Below are 21,546 nucleotides of genomic sequence, written 5' to 3'. Positions count from 1 at the left end.
CTTCTATCTGTACACTTCTACCAATTTTCACTTTCTCATTGCTTTATATTTCAGAGTACTTAGGATTTTAAAAATCTAGATAGGATGAGGGAAATCAACGACTGTGAGCTGAAACATGATCTTGAATTTAAATGCATAAGAAGCATACTCATAGAGAACAGCAGGGTCTTTCAAGCAGGGTCTTTCAAGCACTTCTTCAGTCAGCATGTAAACTAATGAGCCCAAAAAGAAGTAAGAAACCCCTAAGCCAATGCAGACTGGAAGTGTCACTCTTTTCAGTGTGGAGTTCATAATATCACGCTCTGTGTGTGTTAATAAAATTGTAAGATGATAAGTTATTGTCAACTTGGATTTGTGTTTGCTTAGGACTGTTTCAAAGCTTTGAAACTTTTCTGCGTGTACAGAATGAGAACTGAAAGTACAGCCTGAGAAAGCAGAATAAAGCTTCTACTTGGCCTGAAAGCTTACTGTGACAACACACTATCCCTATTTGTATGTGGTTATTAAAAGGCTTTTCTGCAATGGGTGAGGCTGCTTTGGTAAACTGCAGTTTGTGATGTATATTCTTATATTTTTATGGGAGTGTAATTAAATTCGTGGTTTGGCAGGTCAACATATATTTTTCCTTTCTACAGGACAGTTCTAAATACCCCTCCCCACCTTGTTCTTGGTATTCACAAATGAATTATTCTTTTAAATCTTTCTTATCTATTGTCATTCCCTAACTCTCCAAAGAAAACTTTGTTTAAATAGTTACTCCCTTGGGACTTTCATGCATATCCTGTTATCTGTTTTATATTACAATCTTTCATGCTGGGAATGTCCTTCCAAAAAGCACAAAAAAGCTAAAGCACTTAGATGACTAATAAACATGTTAAGTGCTGAAGTCCAGGCACAAAACCAGCATTATTAGCATTACCTTTTGCCTTTTTTCCTCTGTTAGACTTGTTTCTGACCTCTAGATTCAGAAATGAACTAGGCTTCTTTCCCTTTGTCTCACTCAGAGATGTTGCAGTGGTTGCAGGGTTGCACTAGTTGTAAAGCCACTGCCATGGAAAGTAGGAAACTTTTAGAAAGTTGCTCATGCTTTCACTCTTCTAATCAAGTACCAGCATTCAGAAGAGCCCATGGGAGTGATGAAGTTTTGGCTGCCGGTTTTATTTTCTCAGCTAAGAAGCATCTCCACTGCTTTTTGTTGCTTGGGATTGGCAGAGTTAACTCCCACAGGAGCAGTAGATGCATACTTTTTAGAAGAGCTGTATTATCTCTAGTTTCAGTACTTCTTATATATTCAGTAAACATAAGCATGTAGGAAATAGTTTGCAGTGTTGTGCTTTACATATATTATTTGAGGTGCATTATAATTATTTTGAGTAGGTGGGAAATACTGAGCAAATTGGTTCTGCTTTTTCAAGGGAATACTTCTGTTCCAGTAGCACATGAAAGACTCAGTTAGCTTGTGCTAGCTGCAGACATAAAAACTAAAATACCAAAACACAACCTCTCAGGTGACTAACCTCTGAGGTTTGGGGAATGTGGGAGAACAGTCAGGGAATATGGAATAGCTTTTGTTCATTGCAGCAGGAGCTGAGAACTATCCTGGTTTAAACTATGTTATTTTTAATTTGGGGTAGTTGGTTTTGGTTTGGTTTGGGATTTTTTTTTTCATAAAATATGTTATACAATTAATAACCTTGGCTTGCTTACTTGCATGTGCATTAAGATCTCTGCAGGTCCTTCCAACAGAGGATTCAGGTACTGGTAACAACTTATCCAGCAAAGACGCAGCTGCAACTTTTCTGCAGAGGTCCAAAAATACTTAACCATATAACTTGAGACATTGCACTTATTTGGAATTTGGACTAAGCTTGTTTAAGATTAATTTCCAGGGATGTCATTTAATCAAGTACTTGAAACTGAATTTATTATTGGTGGAAATTGTGGCAGTATCAGTTTCTGTATTTCAACTTGAATACTGATTTAGGAAAACAGACATTAAAAAAAAAAATAGTGGCAGGAGAAGATTCTCCTGTCACCTTCATAAAAGGCTTTATAATTTTATTGTCACTTTTTGCAACTCTGTTTCCAGTATTTGGAACTCTCTCTTCCAGTATTGTTCAAGTGGCTTGCCTAAGAGAACTGTGCCCTCTGTGGCGCTTGTATTTGTCAATAGCAAAAATGAAATGCTCTTTAAAGTGAAAATATAGAACTGATGTTGCTGCCAAAAAAGTCACTTTTGTGGTTATGTTTAGACCCTAAAGCTTTGTAAACGTTAGTCAGTTGAACTCTAGTCTTGTACATGACAGAACAAACTATCTTAATGCATTTGTCAGTTGGTTTTTGGCTATTGTTCCTAAGCTGGATGAGCTGAAATAAAAAGCTAGCAGGCATTTTGAATGTGATCTCAGTAGTGTCCACATCTGAATGACATTCAGCCTTGATGCGCTTACAAAAAAAATTTAATGGTTGTATCTGTTTATGAAAATTACTTTTAAATGTGCATGTACTGGTCTGTCACTACTGAAAGCACAGACTAGTTGCTTCTCTTTTTTTTTTCCTGACATTGAATCTTGGTATTGCAGAGATTTCTCTTTTTGCATGCTGTTGTACACTTCCTGAACATGTGAGAGGGTAATAATTCTCTATACGACTTCCACTGAAGAGGAAATGGATACTTGTCAAAACAATGATGTGTAGCTGGAATTCCACCATTCAGGAACTTTATTACGCTAGGGCCTTCCAGTTTGCAGTACAAAAAATTCTCAGGTACTAGTACATTATTTTTCACCAAGTTGGCAAGTGCTTTGATTAACTATGTTATTGTGAGTGCCTTGGAAGCATATTGCATGCAAGAGTGAACTTAATGTTGTCAGTATGAAAAGAACCTGTTTTTAATTGTGCCGATACTTTGTAGATAGAAAGAATGATAGTTGGAAATGGAATTTTTTATTGTGGCATCTACAAATTAATCACCTCTGAGTCAGAACAAGGCAAATAATTTACAGAACCTAAATGGGGTTGTCATTGTCCGCCCCCACCCCCCACAGCTTCTTTATTAAGAACTGGAAAAAATTAAATGCTTGCCTGTGCTTCAGTGAAATTGTGTGACTGTTATAGAAACAGCCATTTGGCAAGGTGGGATAGAATGGAAAGATAGGAATGGAGATTGGAGGGACAGCATTTCTCAGAACAAACGAATACTCACTGCTGGTTTTAATCTCTAAAATTGTGGTTATCGTGAGGTTAATGTGAACAGCCAAAACCCACTGTAAACTTGCAAAGTTGATTTTGAAAATAGGGCAGAGATTTTTCTCAAAAACTGTGTTGTTCTTAATTTCTTGGACAGATAACAGGAAAACAGAGCTGTCTCTTGACCCATGTTCATTTTCTGTCTGCTGGAATGAATTTGGAACTAAATCCCGTTTTTCCACTTGAGCATGTCCTTCTCTAGCAGTGTCAGGGCCTGGGTGGGGTTACTTGTTCAATACAGCTTTTCAAAACGACTGTTGGATTCTCATCAGATTACAACATTTTTTTCAGCGCTGGGGAAGAGCACAAAGCTATCTTGATAAACAGATTATATTTGTTCATATGTACTCTGGCAAAGACAAATTTCTTGATTTAAATTACTTTGCTGTTTGAGACTTATTTTTTGCCTGGATATAGCAGCATATTTGTAGATTGAAAATCTAGAAGGAACAGATTTCTGTTATCTCTGGAAATGGCAGAGATAGCCCGAAGAGAGCTGCAGGATGTATATTTGCTTAAATGTAATCTCAAATTCCAATGTGGGCATTGCAACTTGCCTGCTTGTAGCACTTGAAAAGTATTTATGCTGTGATTATCTTGAAAGCCTTGGGGTTGAGCTTTACATGTTCTACAGGTGCTGTTACAAAGCTGATGCAGTTTTCAATGAATTTCATTTAGTTTAGAAAGCAGCACTTTCCAATATTATTTTCTATGTTTTATTACACATTTTTAGACTGCTGCAGAGTGTCAGGAGATAAATTTTAACAAAATAGCTTTTAAAGAATTCTCACTGGTTTTCATGTCTTGTAGTATTATCTTTTATTTCTGGAGTGTTCCTTCAACTGACTTATCCATTAAAACTAAACCTTTAAAGTTTTATATGGGTTGCAGTAACCAAGTTATTCAGCAGCCAAAATGGAGATGGCCTGCAGCAGGTGTTCTATGAAAAGTTGGGGCACTTGGGTGATAAGTAATAGGTATGTGTTGTGCTGCTTTAACAGGAAAAAGGATTTTGAGAAATAGTTATGTTCCAGGATGTAATTTGAGTTTACAAAGAGTTGAGGTGACTTTCCCTAGAGTTACTTAACAGAAATTTGTCAGCATAATAATTTTATTGTGAAAATATTCTATCTAAACTGCAGATACTCACTTTGCAATTTTAGACAGAAGTAGTTTTTTCTGTCACATTTAATTTGCTGTCTAGGGCCTAGATTTTTTTCTTTGTCTTCACAGCAATCTTCAGAATACACTAGTACTTGTCTTACATTGTTGTTTCAGAACTACCTTATGAATTCTCACCATCCTATGTAGGAACTCACCAGTGTTTTTGTGGTGAGTCCTCTGTATTCTGTGTATTGCAAGGAATGGTTATACAACTACAATAATTTTCTCACAGTATAAAAATGAGTTCTAGAAACCTCAGTATTTAAATAAGGACAAGAATGTGTTTGGGATGGAAATATTGCATGTTTGCAAATTTTCAAGTGTATGATGGCATGGATATAAATGTGAAGGCTAATAAGATGCCTGTTATTTTGAATATTGATGTTGTTATCTAGATAAAAGGATGCTTATGAGTATAGCTTCTGTTAGCTCAGGGGCTTCTAGCCACTGGGACATGCCTGTAATTCCCTGGAAACTAGATTTAATAGACAGGATCCTTTGGGAGGACACCATTGTGTGCCATTTCTACTCTTGGAGATTAGCTTAGATTTTATGTGAGTATGTGTATGTATTTAGGTGTACACATGTAACTAATTTGTATTGTTATGAAGCCATGATTCTCTGTCTGGCTCTGAAGTTATGTTTATTAAAATATGTTATGTTAATACTTCTATGAAAGCATTCTATTACTTGTCATAATTTGGGAATTACACTTGGAGTATTGTTGCTGTTTAAAGTTTGACCTTTGAAATGTGCTACTGACTTTCAGAACTATTATGGCACCATCTGCTGACCAATACACAGACTGGCAATGTCAGTTTGCTTACCTGGCTACCTCCTTGAGAATAAGCTCCCAGTTTAGAGGAAGCTGAAGCAGAATCATGAGGAGAAAGGGCAATTCTTTTATGGGCTTAGATTTGGGAAAAATTTTTACTAGGAGATATTATTACAAAGGCAAAAGTCTGAATCAATACAGATTTAGTTGTCTACTCAACCTGAATTATTGGTTAAGGTTTCTCCATGAACTGGCAAGCTTTAAAAGAAGGAATTCGGGGCTTTTTTTTTGGCTATATGTAGCATAGGATTATTCTTGGTAGTCTGTTTTTCAATGCAATGAAGAGCCATGAAAGCATGAGATCTGTCCAGGCCCCAGCTCTGGTGGTCTTGTCACAGCCTGGGAAACCAATGGACTCTGACAGGCTTATGCCCTGTGGCTACTGCAGAGACTCACAAAAAAGCCGAGTCTGCAGTCTGTCTCTTCAGCCTCTGCAGTTAACCTTGATTTTTATGCAGTGATCATCCGGGGAGGAGCAAACTGGATCAGTCCTTGTCACGCTCAGTGTGTAAATACTTAGGTTTGGGTTCAATTGGTAGATATCATCTTTGATTAATCATTTAAAAATAGGTGATTGGATTTTGTATGTATAAAACATGTACCCATTTCCTCTTGTTTTTTCTGTTGTAACTTTTTTATCATACTCAGTAGTTTGCTAAACTTGATCTTTGACTTTTGTCTGATCTATTTTGTTTTAGGAATGTGCTTAAAAAAGAATGTAATCCAAATTATTAGATTCAGCTTTCAAAGTGTGTTTGTATGTATAAACACCTCTGTATATTTATATATATAGAGGAGGATGCAAGTTCCTATGGGAGAACTGGGGCTCTTTTGTGTTGGTATTTGACTACAGAACAATATTTAATTGGGAGCTGTATGATGTAAATGTTGCGGATTGATCTTAGCCAACTTTAGAGATGTTTTTGCTTTCTTAAGGATCTCAAAATTGAAAACTTTATTCTTTAGTAGAATTCATTCCTTGGTGTTCAGAGCACTCCATGTCTTTTCAATTGTAGTAATCCGTTTAAATAATGACTAAAAGGAGAAATTGGATTCACTTTTTGCTTTGTCTGCTAATAGAATGTATGCAGGTTATATTGGCACCTTCAGCAAAAGGATGCTACACAGCATCATGGTATACCATGAGTTTTCTTTTTTACACACCAATGATAAAATATAAGTTTTAAAATTTAGCAGAAATCTGAAATAAGGTTCTTTAGTTACTACTTTCAGCCACATTTGAAATATAAATTATTGTACTCTACAAAAAATAACTGATTTATGTTTTTGTAAAAATCTAGTTGTAGCACCAAGTTCCTCAGATATTACCTACTGTTTAAACCAGATTCTTTTACACTCTAAAATATAAATAACTGCTCCAGCTAGGATTTTACTTCTTTAGAGCTTTTATATCAACAAATCTTACATGTTGAAAGCAGCAAGCATGAATGATGTGTCCTAACCAACTGTGAAATGCAGATCAGGCTTCTTCTGAGCTTCAGATCAATAATATGATAAGAAATAAGCAACTTTATTTGGGAGCTTTTTTGCTTTGTTGTAGGCAGTTAAAATACACATGACCTTGTTTCAGGTTTTCATGTATATTTTTTCAGATGTTAGAAATTTTCTTTGATATCTTTTTGGATTTTTTATGTGTAGCCAATGTGAGATAAATATTTGGAATATTTATGAAGGTAGCAATTTAAAAAATAAATTATTAATACTTTGGTGAGCCAGAAAATTACATGACTTGCAGAGACACACATTGGCTTTTAGTGCACTGAGCTGTAATTTATTTCTGTAGAAGTAGGTTGATTTTTTCCTTTTGCTTCTATGACATGATGGTTTCTCTGCGAATCCCAGTAGACTGATGAAGATAAAACTATCAAAGAGACTTTTATTTCTTGAATTTGCTATGAATGACAAACTGAAAAAAGAAGAAACAAATTTAGGATTGCCTTTTTCTACTTTTATATATTCAGAAAATAAGTTAAATGAGATCCAGGAATGTATGGAAAAAGTATTTGGATTTGTTCCTCTGTGCTGTTAAATAAGAAATACTGTAACAGAAGCAGTGAATTAAAACATGCATCACCATAGAAAACTTCATTTCACTGCAGTTGGTTTTAAAGTTGTCTGTGACCTTTGAGCTATACTTTTTTCTTTCCCTCTTTTTTTTTTTCCTTTTTTTTTTAAACTCCATGTTATACTTGATATGTCTTCTGTTTCTAGTTTATCTATGGTGGCAGGAATCCTCTTGGTCAGAAAACTACATTTCAAGAGTTCATGCTAGAAACTATAAGAAAGGCATCAAACCAGCTGACCAATGTATACACTTGAGAGGAAAGAGTGCAAGGAAACAATGTGGCATCCTCTTCTGCTTTCAGCTGTGAACTCTGGCGAGCACTAAGTTTCTTCTCAGTGCAATAAAAAGAGAGGGGAAGGGCTGAATGGAGAGGAGTGAGAATATCTGTTGTCTTCAGTTGCTTCTTGGTCAGGACTCTTGCTTGGGGAAGTTGGTAGAGTTATAAATGGGGCAGATCGTCTGCTTCCTGCAAAAGTGGGATCTGTTTTAACAAACTCACCTGCTCTTCAGAAACTGCAAAGTGTTTTACAGTACTTTTTGCAATCCCACCCCCACCTTGATCCTTGCAGTTTAGGTAGTCATTCAGTCTGCGTGAGCCAAGTTTTCTGGAGGGTTACAAAAAATACAACTGTTACCACTTGTCATTTAATGTGCATGGGTTTAATGTCAATTGCAAAATCTACCAAGATTTTTCTTTTTTCTGTTCAGACATTGGTAATTCTTTATTTGAGCATCACCCTGAGGTTCCTTCTCTTTTGTCTACTCTTGCTGCAAGATACTTATTCTCCTTTCTCAATTCAAAACGAAACACAGATTCAATGTTACCTTGCAATACAAAAAGGTGAGATAAGGAGACTCCTATCCTGCTGCAGTTGTTACAGAGCTTATGAAAGATTATAGGGTCAAAATTATGTAATGTGCTCATGCTATGTAGTAAGAATGAATGAGAGTTTACTTGGAGATAGGAAAGCAAGAAAACATACAGTTGAAGTTGAGAACTCTAAATTTGCCATCTGATTTGATTTATGTCTTCCCAATATCACTTCTGAGACAGATGCTGTCTGCTGCTTGTTTCCATTTGCTTACTGGCACACTGTTGGCTGTTAGGCCAGAGCTGTGTGAGATCATGTGAGGTCTTCCCTATCACGGCAGGAGAGAATCAGGAAAAAGCCACTTCCAGAAAATCTGGTTTCTTGATTGCTTGGCTACAGTGGAGGTAACATCAGAGGCTTTACAAACTGCAAGTGTAGGCTGATGGCAGAACTCCAGTGTTTTATCCCTCCCTATCTCTGTTTTTTCTGTGAAATACAAAACTGGAGGATCTGACAGAGCACTGAGGGAGTGTGAGACCCAATTTTGTGTTTCTCGAGGTATAGCTAATTCTTGTACCAATATGTAACTCTGGAAAAAAGAAATGTATCAAGCTAATGTGGTAGAGAAGGTAAGTATTTTGGGAAGACTATAACTTACACTCTTGGTCAGTGCTCTTGTTTAGTTAACTCATCCACCTCTTCACGGTTAGTTCAGAGACTACTGGGAGTGTAAAGAAATATATAGGCTCAGCAGAGAGGTGTGCTTCCTTTTGTAGGGTTCTCCTCTCTATTCCTCTGCTCTCCCTCTCCCCATCCCACCCTGAAAAGCTCTGAAGTTACAAGCTTATAGGAAATTGAGCTCATGAAAGAAATTCCTCCTGCTGTGGGCATCAAATAAAGGTATTAAGTGAACATGGACAGACCTCTTCAGATGGGGGCTGTAACAAGTTTCCCTTGCTTCTGTGGTAAAAAGCCAAGTTCTCCTTGTAACTATAACTTTGACTATGAAAACCTGGACATGTGGAGGTGCAAAACCTTTCTTGTTTCGCATTGAGCGAGTTTGTACCACCCACTGCTATTCTGTCTAAATTTAATCAGTTGTGTGACTTGGTATCCTCAGTTTCTTTTATTGTTAGAACAATATCATAGAGATGTGTTTACAGGGTGACTTATTTTACTTAGTTCTAAGGAATTTTCTGGAGATGTCTCCTTTTTGACTGTATAATCAAAGAGTGATATTAATTTTGAGAGTGGTATATAATGATTTTTTTATTAGTTTCTACATGTACTTCATGCATTTCTGCGTATTTTGAAAAATTTTTTTAAAAGTACAGGAAACATAGTGGCTTCCTTCTAACTCCTTTGAAGATTTGTATATCAAGTCTTACAAAATTGTTTTAGCTAGTTTCTGAGAAAAAATTGGTTCTTCCTTAGACATGTATGAGAAAAAACATCACCACCATCTCTGTTAATTATGAAACCTCCCTTATGAATTTATTAAGCCGTGTGGATTGATACTCTCTGATCAGCAGAAGTTTTGATTTTTCTCAGGGAAAGTTGAGTTTGGTTTTCTAGATATTGTTCATTTTTCATTTTGATAATAAAGTTTTACATTATTATGTTAATAAGATACCTACCATTCAGAAGGAAGAGGAGCATGTCTGTGTAAGATACAAAGGTGATAGCAAAATGGAATTTGATTAGTAGTAGCTCACTAAAACTAGCATACTAATATGTGGCTTTAAATAGCAAATTCTTTAATCTCAACAGTCAAATGAAACCTGCCTTTCAGAGGCCTGTTACCTCTGAGATAAGTAGTACTTACATAATGTTTAATACTTTATCACAACAAGCTTTATTAGTAGTATTGAAACTTGATGGGTTTTGTAAAAAGTGGTATAAATGGCTATGTAACTGTAATATTTAAGTTTGAAATGTATTCAGAAGTCTCTAGTGTAGCAGTAAAGCTACTAACTTTTAATTTAATTCCCCATTGGGGAATGCTTTGGTTTTAGATTGTGAAATGTTAAGTGATGAACAAAAACCCACACACACCCATGTAGCTACTTTGGTCTCAAGATGCTTAATGTGAATTTGCCTGTAGGTAGTTCAAGGCTCCTATGTCTGGGGCTTCTTAAAGTGTGAGATAACTGTCAAGATGGTGTTTCCTTTGGCTCAGTATTGTTCATCTCTTTGGCCAGAATGGCTTCTATTGTATATTTAGGCCTCTGCTAGCTTCCATTTTTTTTTTTTTTCATCATCCTAGGGAATGGCTTAGTTTAATTTTTTCTGACTGCCTATGGATGTTCTTTGGAAACCTGGAGGCAAAGTCTTGCTGCTACCTTGTGATCTAAACTAGTTCTCAATTGGCTTCAAGTGCAGTTTGAAGTGCTATGCAAGTTAATTGCATCAACCTGAGCTAGATAACCTACTTGACTCTTTTTGGGCAGGGGTGGGGATGGGAGCTGTTGAGTTCAGCAAGAGTCCTGAACCAAGAGCCTCTGGCCTCTAAAGGCATGCAGTGATGATAATCAATTATAACGGAGAGGGTTCTCATGTTATAAAGATAGAAATGTGATTGTCACTAACCTGCTAAACTTTAGGCCAGAAAAAACAGACCATTAATTTAAAATTAATTGTTTTCAGAAGATTGTAAGCAAATACCAGTGATGAATAATGAAATCTAACCATTATAAACTTTTGTTGGACCCTTGTGTGCTTATTTTTGTTGGCTCAATTCAATAAATTGGAAAAAAGCAGTTATACTATACTTTTAAAGCAATGCAGCAAAATACAGTGCCACACAGATAACAACATTTGTATATTCTAGTTAATATTTCTTTCAATCAATACCAGTAATGGTAAGATTAAAGGTTATTATTGCATATCCTGTTGTTACAGTATTACAATTTGTCTTTAATTTCACTGAAGGAAGGGTGAGCAGAAGTGATGAGAGTATAAGAGTATATGATTTTATGTTGATTGGTATGAACTTCTTATTAAGAACCTAATCTTACCTTAGTTAAAAATATATGTTCCCCAGCACTATTAGTGATTTAAAATTTCCAGATTTTTTATATTCAGTATCATGCTCACCATCCTTTTGTCCTATTCTTTGGTAATCTTGCTCTTTCACTTCCAATAATTTATTTTTAGTTGGTGTCACCAAATACTAAGGGGGTTATACCTACCAGTTTTACTACAGAAGGTGGATACTCTTCTGAAAATTCATTTTCTGGGTCTACCAAGGAGCTCAGTAGAAAGAGAACTGAAGTTACTTCTGAAATAATCTTGGCCAATAACATTAGGAGTAGCTTATAATAAATGCCTTTCAGAGACCACACTTAAAATTTTATCCTTTATCTTTCCTTCCTTTAAAGAGAAGGAAACTCTAGATCTTTTATCTGCAGAGCACTAAGTTTTAGCTTACTGGCCTTACCTGTCAACTGAAAATTTGAAAAGGAGTATTTCTTTAACCCTAATAAGTTTAATAATCTACAAGAGTTTCTAAATTACTACAAATTACTGCAAATAATTAGTCAGTAAAAGTAGTAATGCTACATAACAAAACTATTTTTATTGTTGCTTCTTTTAGTGTCAGTTGTGATAATGACAACTGAAGTTGGTTCAGAGACCGAAGTAAAGAAAGATTCTGAGCAGCTGGGACCAGACAAAGCCAAGGACAAGCCTGAAGAAGCATCAGAGACTCCAGGAGATCAGAAGTCCAGGGAAACATCCTCTGGAGAAGCTCAAGATTCTTCTGTCCCAGCACCAACTAGCCAAAGTAGTCCAAGTAGACAGAAGAAGGAAAAATCTTCACCTGAAAGCAAGGGTATTTCTCGTTTCATTCCCCCATGGCTTAAGAAACAAAAGTCATACACCTTGGCAGAGGCCAAAGATGAGCCCAAGAAAAGGGCCACAGGGGAAGAGCAAGTAGTTGAAGAAAGTGAAAGCCAGACACCAGAGGGGGTGGCTCAGTCAAGAAAGAGCTTGGAAGGAGCAGCTGAAAACCGGCAGAATGCTAAAGCAGATGACAAGGAAAAACACTCTGTTAGTAGTGCTGAAATACAGGTACGTGTGGGAAGGCTTATAGATACTTGGGAGTAATTTTAATGCAACCTGATGCATGAATTATGTAACTTATTAGGATCATATTAGGGAAAAAATGACAGCTATTCCAGTTGCTAGGCTCCAGTCCTGCTTTTTGTGAAGTTGCATGCCAGTTCTTAACATTCAAACTTCATATTCTAGGCTGGTGAAGGCACATAGAGAATGTTTTGTATGAGGAGGAGCTGAGACAGTTGGCACTGGTCGGCCTGGGGAAGAGAAAGAGGAAGGGGAATCTTATTGGTGTGTATTAATACCTGAATGGAGGGAATGCAAAGCCAGACCCTTCTCAGTGGTATGCAGTTAGATGACAGACGGCAACGGACCCAAATTAAACCCATGAAATTACATTTCTAATCACAAGAAAATCTTTTTTGCTCTGATGGTGATAGGACCTTTCCTTGGTAAGGAATGTAGCTAGGTGGTGGGGGTGCAGATGACAGGCCTCCTAGGGTGGTAAAGGAGTGAGCCGGACATTGAAACAGGTTGACCAGAGATATTACGGAGTCTTCCCCTATGAAGATATCCAAAACCCAAAAAGGATATGGTCCTGGGTAAACTACCCTGTGTGGGCCTAGGGTCATTGGACTAGATCTCAAGAGATCCCTTCCAGCCACAAGCATTCTGTGATTCTGTATCACTTGGCTTTCATAAACACTGGGCTTTTGTTTAGTATAATTCCTGGAGCTTCTTAATAAATTCATTTCTCTTAGGAAGAAAGCCAATAACACATATTAAAAAACACAAACCTCATTTCAAGGAAAGGGAAAAAAAGACACATTCTGTGGTCTGAGAGCAAGAATATCTGGTCCCTAAAAGAAGACCTTAATGCTTATGCTGGTTATTGTGCTTCCAGTATGTGCATAACTTTAATGGAAGTTTAATGTCTTCTTTATTAGTAGCTTATAAAAGGAATGAACAAGTTAAAAATCCTGAGTTTAACTGTATTTTATATAGCCTCCCAAAGAAGATGGTAAAGAAACAGAAGTAGAGGAAGATGCAGAGAAAAAGGAAGAAAAACAAGAAGAAAAAGAAAAAAGGGAGACAAAAGAAGTGCAGACAGCTGAAATTAAAACAGATAACATTCCTCAGAAGTCTCCAAAGAAAATCAAAACTGTGCAGTGTAAGGTGATGCTTCTGGATGGCACAGAATACAGCTGTGACCTAGAGGTAAGGCATCAAGTCTTTATATAAAGAGCTTTTTCTATAGGGAAAAGAAAACTTGCTTTCTATTATACTGAGTGTTTAATGCTATCGCTAGGAGTCAGTTAATATTTCAGTTTAAAATTCCATCTTTAAAACTATATCAGTTTATTCTTAAAAATACCCTCTAAGGTACACTAGCTGATTATTTGACAGCTCAAATTTAATTTTTTTTCTAAAACATGAAGGTTTTCCTGAAAGTAATGTGACATGTGCTGATAAAGTTTTCTTGAGTTCATTAATTTTTTTAAAGTTATCTCAGCTGGAGATTAAAGTTTAAACTTTGTAAAGTTTAAAAGAAGTTTTCTTCAGAAAGAAAAATTCCATTACAGGTATAAAACACATATTTATATTTAAAGTTATGTTCTAGTTCCACATTTTCACGTCTGTGTGGATTGCTTGTTTTCAGCTGTAAATCACTGGGTTAGATATTGTATGTAATTTGTCTGTTAAATCTGACTTAAGATCACTAACAGAAACAGGGATTTTGGGCTGAGTAGAAAATATTTTTCTGGGTTTTATGGCTTTAATATCCTTTGAATATGTATGTGTGTCCAAGTTCTAAGTCAAATAGTTATTTTTTAATATTTTATTTTTCTATCCTGTATTTTACATTAGACCATCTGTTTGAAATGGGGGGAAAACAGTTGTTCTGAACCCCACTCATGAACGCAGGTGTTGCATTTTGCATGATGTAACCAACTGATCTGCGGTGGTGCCCAGGCTGAATATCTGAGTTATGAAGAGCAGTTAAAAATCTTGTGCCATTTCTAAAACTAGGCATCTAGATGTATCTTTCATATTGATCTAAGGACAAAACACTGGCAATGTTATGGCATTTCCTAGATCCACCTGATTGATGGAAAAAATTTCCATTTTTGTCTAACATATATTGTTCAATTTTTGATGTGGTACACATATTACAAGTCATGTGGTAATGCAAGCTTCTGCTTGAAGCCTTTTGTCTGCTCTTGTGCTGTTTCATTTTTCCAGTGTCCATCAGTCAGTCCCTACCCTATTTGATTGTGGATTTCGTTAGGCTTCTTGGTAATTTAGTTGCTTGTGTACAAGTCCTTTTGCATTCTGTGGTATAGCACTGGATGGATACTGCTCACCTGTCGTTCCAGATCTTGCCTTTAGAGAAGGCTAAAAAAACATGCTTGTTTTTAAGATTTTCCAAAGTTTCATCACAAATCTTATTTCATGCATTAGTAGAGCTGGCTTTTCAAACCTATTCTGTAATCAAACTCCTCCTATCAGCTAAGAAGTTCTTATTTGTTGTTTATCAGTATGAAATACTGCTTGGGAATGTTTTGCTGCAGTTTGATGGAAGTTTTAAAGTTTGTGTTTTGTAGTAGTACAAGCTTTGTTAGCAGTACAAGCTTTCTAAGGCCTCCATTTTAAAATTTACATTCTCAGTGTTAAAACAAAGCAATTATAGTTTGTTTCTTAAAGTATGATATTTTAGTCCTACATGGATCGTTCCCTGAGCATGTCAGATGTAGACCATTTCACCATCAATCAGTCTGACTGTAAAAAGCAATAGCAAAGCCTTCATTACTGTTAGTTAAGTCTGCTTTTTATTATGCTGTGTTTCCAGAAGAAAAAAAATTATTGACATAAGCAAAACAAGAGCATGAAAAATATACTACAGAATAATGGCTCTCCACAACGCACTGTATAGGGCTGTGCGTACTTATGGTCTAAAATTGCAGGAATTTTGTCACCAGAAGTACTTGGAAAGTATTTCTATTTATGTATTAGTATCTATATGTATAGAGAAAACAAAAATTGATTACAGGGTAATAACCCTGGAGTAGCTGTTGGTTTGGGATTTTTGTTTCCCCACGTAAATCAGAATGTTTGGATCTGAATGTTATCTCTGTTTTAATTAAAAGCTACGTGAGTTTTATCTTCCTGGGCTTTTTCCCTGTCCTAAATGAGACTTAAATGATGTGGTGGCTTACCACAGATCTAAGAATATACCATTTTGTATTTATAACTAAAAAATTCTATTCTGCAGTATTTTAAGTCTGTCATGATTCAGTTAAGTCATTTGGCGAGAAATAAGTTTTCTCATTATTTGCAGTAAGAGTTTGCTGTAAGAACAATAGTAAAATTAATTTAAGAGGGGAAAAAATGATAAAGAAACAATTTGTTTTATATGTTCACCTGAATTATTTATAGGGCATGAGCAGTGCTGACTGCAATTTTATAGAAGAATTAGTGTTCTTAAATCCATGTAGAGTTTTTTATGCTCTACTACCATATCAAAATTCTTAAAGTCTCAGAAAGCTATATCAACTGATAAGTGAAATTTCAGTTTGTGCTTTCTGCAAAGGATCCTAGCAGATTTCTGATACTCTTTTTTCAGTCTTCCTTCAGTGTTTAGTGTTTGGGTAAGTGTTGGTTTATTTCTGCTTTTACAAAGTTACTGAAATGATTTGAGAATTAAAAGGCAAAGAAACAAAATTTCTGCAGTCAAAGCCCAGTTTACCTTGGTTGACATTCTAGTAAATCAGGTTTTAGTTTAGGGCAATTGTCATGATTTTAACATTCCTGATGCCTCTTCCAGTTTACTATGGACTGTAGACCAACTTCTTTATATTTAAAAAATATATATACTTGCTAATGGCAAAGTAAAACTGAAAAATACCTTGTTTTCATTACTGTTATTTGATGTCTTTTGATAGAATCCTGTCTTTTTCTAACTGCCATTCCAAACCTTCATGATAAGCAGTAATAAAATCTGAGCTAATACACTGTTGGGGAATTTTCTGTTTGAGTTGCAATTCTATTCCTTTTTTCTTGTAGGACTGCATCAATTTGTATTCACATAAATTAAAAGGACTGTGAAAGAAAGCAAAATATAACCCATTAATGTAGTCTCTGTTAAATTTTGCTAATTGTTCATTCCTATTGTATGTCTCTTTATATAAGACAATAGCTGGGAACAGGCATAATAGGAGAGAAAACCATGATGCAGTATCTTCAGCGTCAGCACACAGATCAAGGCTGATCAGGATTCTTAGCAGTGACTAAATACTGAGACTTTTTGAAACTAATGGAAAAAGGGATGGTTAGAGTTACATTAGGGAACATTTGAGAGAGAGAGAGACCAGTCCCATGGGACCTTACAGAATACACCCACTAGTACTGAGTGAGCCTGGCTGGTGTTGCTTCAAGGCCAAACTTGACCATATTGGAAATGTCCCAGCAGTCAGGGGAACTTCCTGGGGTTTGCTGGGGGGAAAAAAAGCAAATGTCATTCCTATTTTCAAAAAACGTTTTTTTAATGCCATCTTAGGTTCTTAAAATTCATTATTTTGTATATGGCCCTTTCAGCAATATGGTTAATTTTCAAATTTTCACCTTTTTTTTTGCTTGTGGGAGAAAGCAGTTCCATAAAATCTTACCTGTTCATCATGGTTATCCAAGTACATGTTTTTCTCTAGTGTTTTGGCAGGATTTTTTGTGGGTTTTTTTTTTTTTTTTTTTTTTTTTTTGAAGTAAGATAAAGCCCTAAATAATTGAGAACTCTTAGTCTTGTTCTGTACTTGTACGAGTACAAACCTGCGCTTTGAGACTTCATACTGTCTGGAAGGACAGATGAGTTCAGGTATAATATCCCTAGCATTTCCTATTAACAGCTTCTAAAATAGCAGCTCTTTTGTTATTGCTCATTGAATTCCATGATACATGCCAGTTGTTTAGTCTGACACCTCTCTCTTTAGTTTCTTCTATCTTCCCTTATTTTAGAAAGCAGTCTTAGTATAGATTGAGGTGCTAGATGTGGAGTTCTGACAGGGTTTTTTACTTTATTTCCATTCTTTTTTCTGTCCATCTTGTTCGTAATTTTTCCTGAGAGAACAGACTATCCACTGACAACAGTCTGTGTGCTTAGGAAGAAATGCCATTTCAGTAGACCAGAAACTGCTGTCCATGTGATAGTTAGATTTCTATCCTGCTTATATTCCCTTTTGCTTTGTGAGCTTAATTGAGTTTTAGACATATTTGTGGTTATGTTTCTTCAGCTCTAGTGATTTAAAACACTTCAACATACTCAATTTTTTATAATAGGATTTTGAATTTTGGATATGGAAAGAAGGAAACATTATTTCATAAAATGTCTCGTACAAACCCCAGTTCTTTACACACACACAACCACTTTCCATTCCCCCCCCCAACACTGAACCTGATTTGGTTTCTTATTTTGCAAAATAACATATTCTGTACAAATTAAATTTGATTAATTTCTCAGAGATGACTGAAATAGATTTTTTTCAAGCTTAAAAAAAATTGATATTTCAATTCAATAAAGGGCTCTAGTGAGCTTTTACAGAATATGTGAAACAATTGTATTGGAAAAGAGGCTGCAGTTTTTGCTTAAGGTGGATGTTTCACGAGAGTTCATCTGGAATTAGTTTTTTTAAAAATGTATCATCACTGAGACTTAGACTAGGCAGCAAAAGCCCTATAGAGGTTGTTGTGGACCAGGCTTTCCATGCTTCACTAAACATTATTAGAAATTTAATATTTACTAAGTGACAAGTGGATATCCTAACTTGCTGTAAATTGAGTTCAGCTGTATTCTGAAACATTTGAGTTCTGTAGTATGAAGCTGAGAGAGGCAGAGGGATTAATTTAAGTGAATTGGTGAAGCCCTGTAATTGTAATGTGGCTGAAGCAAATGTGTGTGTGTTGACATAGTTGTTTTCTGGCCTGGCTGCCACGGATTGGTTTTTGTAATAATAATCTTTATATTCTCAAGGATCTTCTCGTCTTGGTAAGGCAAGATCTTCTGTAAGCAGGAGGTTAATGCCACCTTATTGTCCATTGAAAAGGACAGGGGTAGAAGTAGATATTGCATAAGGCAATCATATATCATGTCACTTTTTTTTTTTACCCTGGGATATTCAGATGGGAGTTGAATTTTTGGAGCAAATATATGTAGGAAACTGGATTTATATGTACTGTTTAAGAAAAAAAGAAGATAAACCAGCACAAATTGTAATCCAATTATAAACTTAATTATAGGACTAAAAGATTTGCATGGATGTACATTTTGTTCTAACTGGAACTAGTTCAGTTTATTTTGGACGGATTAGGTACACGTGCAATTTAAAGTCTAGTTAATATGAAATTAATGTAACTTCTGCTTAATGAGGCATTTTCTTGGAATCTATATTGAGTTAAAGCACCTTTTGGAAAAAAAAGTATATGTGATATGCAGATTGCATTGAGAGATACATCAGAGTGAACAAAAACTGGTTTCTGTGACAAAATGTTCTGAACGTGAATTCCTGTGGTGAGTGGTACAGAATAGAAATGGGTGGGAGATGCTCACTTGGAAAGAACATAGCTTGAAGATGCTGAGATAGTATATATGAAATCGTGGGGAAAAAAGAGCAGTTCACTCCTAGTGAACTAGTATGTTTTTAATGGGACATTAAAACATCTTTGCAAATGACTGTAATTTGATGCTGTTCTTTTGTAGTTCAGAATTTGTCATCAGATGTTGATGGAGGAGGACAGGTACCTTTGAACCCTTCTTGTTTCTTTGCCACTGGGGTTTTGTGTATTGATAATTACTTTAAGTTCTTTTTTGCAGTCACCTAGTGTTGTTTGACACTGGAGTTATTTCTTCTGGCTTGTTTTTGCATGTCTTTCCTGTTGCCCTGGGCATGCCTGACATGGTTGATCTTTAGATTTCAGCATAAAGCAAATCTCAGATATTGTCTCTTTTGAGGTTACTTTGTAAATTAATTTATCACCTCTGAGAATCATCTATTTTTTTACCTGCGTACTCTTTATTTTGCCTTAGGAGATCTTCTGACTGGTGTCAACTTGCCAGTTTGAACTTCAAGTCAATAATTTTTTATCTGTAGAACTGTTTAAACAGATATTTCAGCCTCTTTTGTAATTATTTTCTTTTTACTTCTCATCTGTCTTTGTACTTTCATTACTTTTGAAGGACCTGGTTTATAGTCTTTCTGGAGTATAGCTTCTCCAAATATCCTTGTCTAGATGCCAGTGTAGATACAACACCTAATGTACTCCACTGTCACCTAGAGAAGTCCATGACATGACAGCATAATAAAGCTAAACCTTGTGCTGGGTGAAACCTGTTCCTCAGTTCTTCGTAGTTTGAAATTCTCACTGTACTGTTTCGTGGTTTTTGATCTTCCCAGAAATGAACTGCACTCAGTTCACCAATGCAGAGATTCTGATTATAGTCTTGCATGGTTGATAAAATGTGGTCTGTAAATAATTACTCTGCATCTTGGCTACTTGCTCTGGGGAGTTAAAATCATTGAGTGCGAGTAGTGTTATGAACGTTTATACCAGCCACTCTTCAAACTTGCTTTATATTGTTATTTTGGAACCTGTAAAGTTTCATAAGGCAGCAAAATATCCTCCATTAAAATGTTATATTAAATTCCTTTTACTTTTAGTCCTTTAGTTCCTTAAGTCCATAGTTTCCATAATAATAAAATAGATTGATTTTCTGTGCTCTGTTGCTCTAAAGGAATCTTCTGAAATAAATCACAAAATAATGTTGCATGCAGGTACCATACTAAACAACACAAGTTACATGTACACAATATGTGCATTCATAGAGCATGAGCAATTAATTTAATTATTTCAAGCTTAAAACTATTGTAACTCTTAAAGATAACACCTACTTAGCCTCAGACTCTTCAGAGTAATATGTGAATGCTTGGAGAGATGGAAAGAGAAAGAAGCTATTGTTGAATAGTTCTGGAGGAGCATGGCTTAAAACAACTTTCAGAAGCTGTGAACTGTTAAAAAATTTTCAGTTACCTTTCACTACTTGAAAGAAAGTTAAAGGAATAACAGCCTGTAAGTTTATCACAGAGACTTGTCAAGGTATTGAAGATGAAAGCTAATGAGTGGTATTTGCCAAAAACTGTGACTGAACCTTGGTGCTTGCTTGAAATGACAGAACCATATTAAAGGATAAAATAACTTTGATTCATGATTCAATAGTGTAATATTTGAGATGTAATGGCAGTTGAGTTTTAATAGCTTGAATGAGCAGACTGTTGGAATGTTTAAGACTTAATTTTTATGAGAAATTTTAATTTTTTTAACACAATGCAAATGATGGAATTTTGACCTACTCCTTTCCTGATAATTGACATCTGTGGGAGGTATAAGTTACTAATATATTACCGTGAACTACGTGTAACTCTTGCTTTCATGGGGGAAATAAACTTGCTTTTTCCCCCTCAATCTGTAGTTTTGTAGATAGTTGAGAGGAAATTCTGTTGTTAAATTTGGGATCTGCAGAAAAGACTTTTTCAGATTTTCTGCTATAAACTCTGTTGTAGTAGAGAATAACACAGTTCGAACAAACAAAAAGAAATGCTAAGTGCATAATGATTACTAGTCAGAAGCAAATGAAGATCCTATTGGGTTTGTTTATTGCATTCAGTCAGTGGTCTAATTAAATATTTATGACAAAAGGCATTTAAGGGATGCCAGCACTGACCGTATTTTATGCACGTATGAACAAGTGAAATATATTGGAGTTGACACAGACTCTATGGTTGCTTACAGTTTGCTAATACAAAGTAAAAATATGTTTGCTCAATGTACAATTAAGATCAGTCTTTAACCCTGAATTAAGAAAACTCTGAATGAAGCTGATATGGAACAGATGTTTAATTGTAGCTGAGTTTTGATTTGCAAATCTTTTTTTCTGATTGCTCAGATGTGTAGTCTAGGTTTATTCAAACACTAAGTGGTCTGTTCAAAGTATGACATCTTTTATTTAGAAAAAGGAAAATAGGGATGATGTTAAATTTGGCACATTCTTGAAATACTTGTCTAGATTCAACAGACACCACTGAAAGTAATGTTTATGTGTGAAGTCATCTCAGTCCCTGGGGATTTTTTGCCTTCCTCTGCAGCATTCAGCCATGGCCCCTCGCCAAGGGTTCATTTGGGCCATTCTGCCTAGATTCTTTCTTGCTGCTTTTGCACCTCCAAGGCACCACTCATGCCCTTGCTCTCAGCCTTTCTCTGCCATTCCAAGTGTGTAGCAGGAGTGAGCTCCTGTATTC

At 35.7% G+C, this 21,546-nt stretch overlaps 1 protein-coding gene across 29 annotated transcripts in view; it reads left to right on the top strand.

The window, feature by feature from the left end:
- Positions 1-21,546, top strand: part of EPB41L2 (erythrocyte membrane protein band 4.1 like 2) — a 108,523-nt gene that overhangs the window by 36,157 nt on the left and 50,820 nt on the right. For 26 of the 29 annotated variants that reach the window (XR_007202827.1, XM_048299724.1, XM_048299748.1 and 23 more), the window contains exons 1-3: positions 3,577-3,601; positions 11,742-12,217; positions 13,211-13,423. Coding sequence is in view for 28 of the 29 variants with exons in the window: in XM_048299724.1 (XP_048155681.1) it covers positions 3,592-3,601; positions 11,742-12,217; positions 13,211-13,423 (699 nt within the window). In the remaining variant the exon portion in view is untranslated. Of the gene's footprint in view, positions 1-3,576; positions 3,602-11,741; positions 12,218-13,210; positions 13,424-21,546 lie in introns of those variants that run through there. The other 3 variants (XM_048299721.1, XM_048299722.1, XM_048299742.1) reach the window with 1 other exon arrangement.

This window comes from Corvus hawaiiensis, chromosome 3, assembly GCF_020740725.1.
Source record: "Corvus hawaiiensis isolate bCorHaw1 chromosome 3, bCorHaw1.pri.cur, whole genome shotgun sequence".
NCBI lineage: Eukaryota > Metazoa > Chordata > Aves > Passeriformes > Corvidae > Corvus > Corvus hawaiiensis.
The sequence above is the reverse complement of the archived record's forward strand: the minus strand, read 5'-3'. Positions and strand labels throughout refer to the sequence as shown.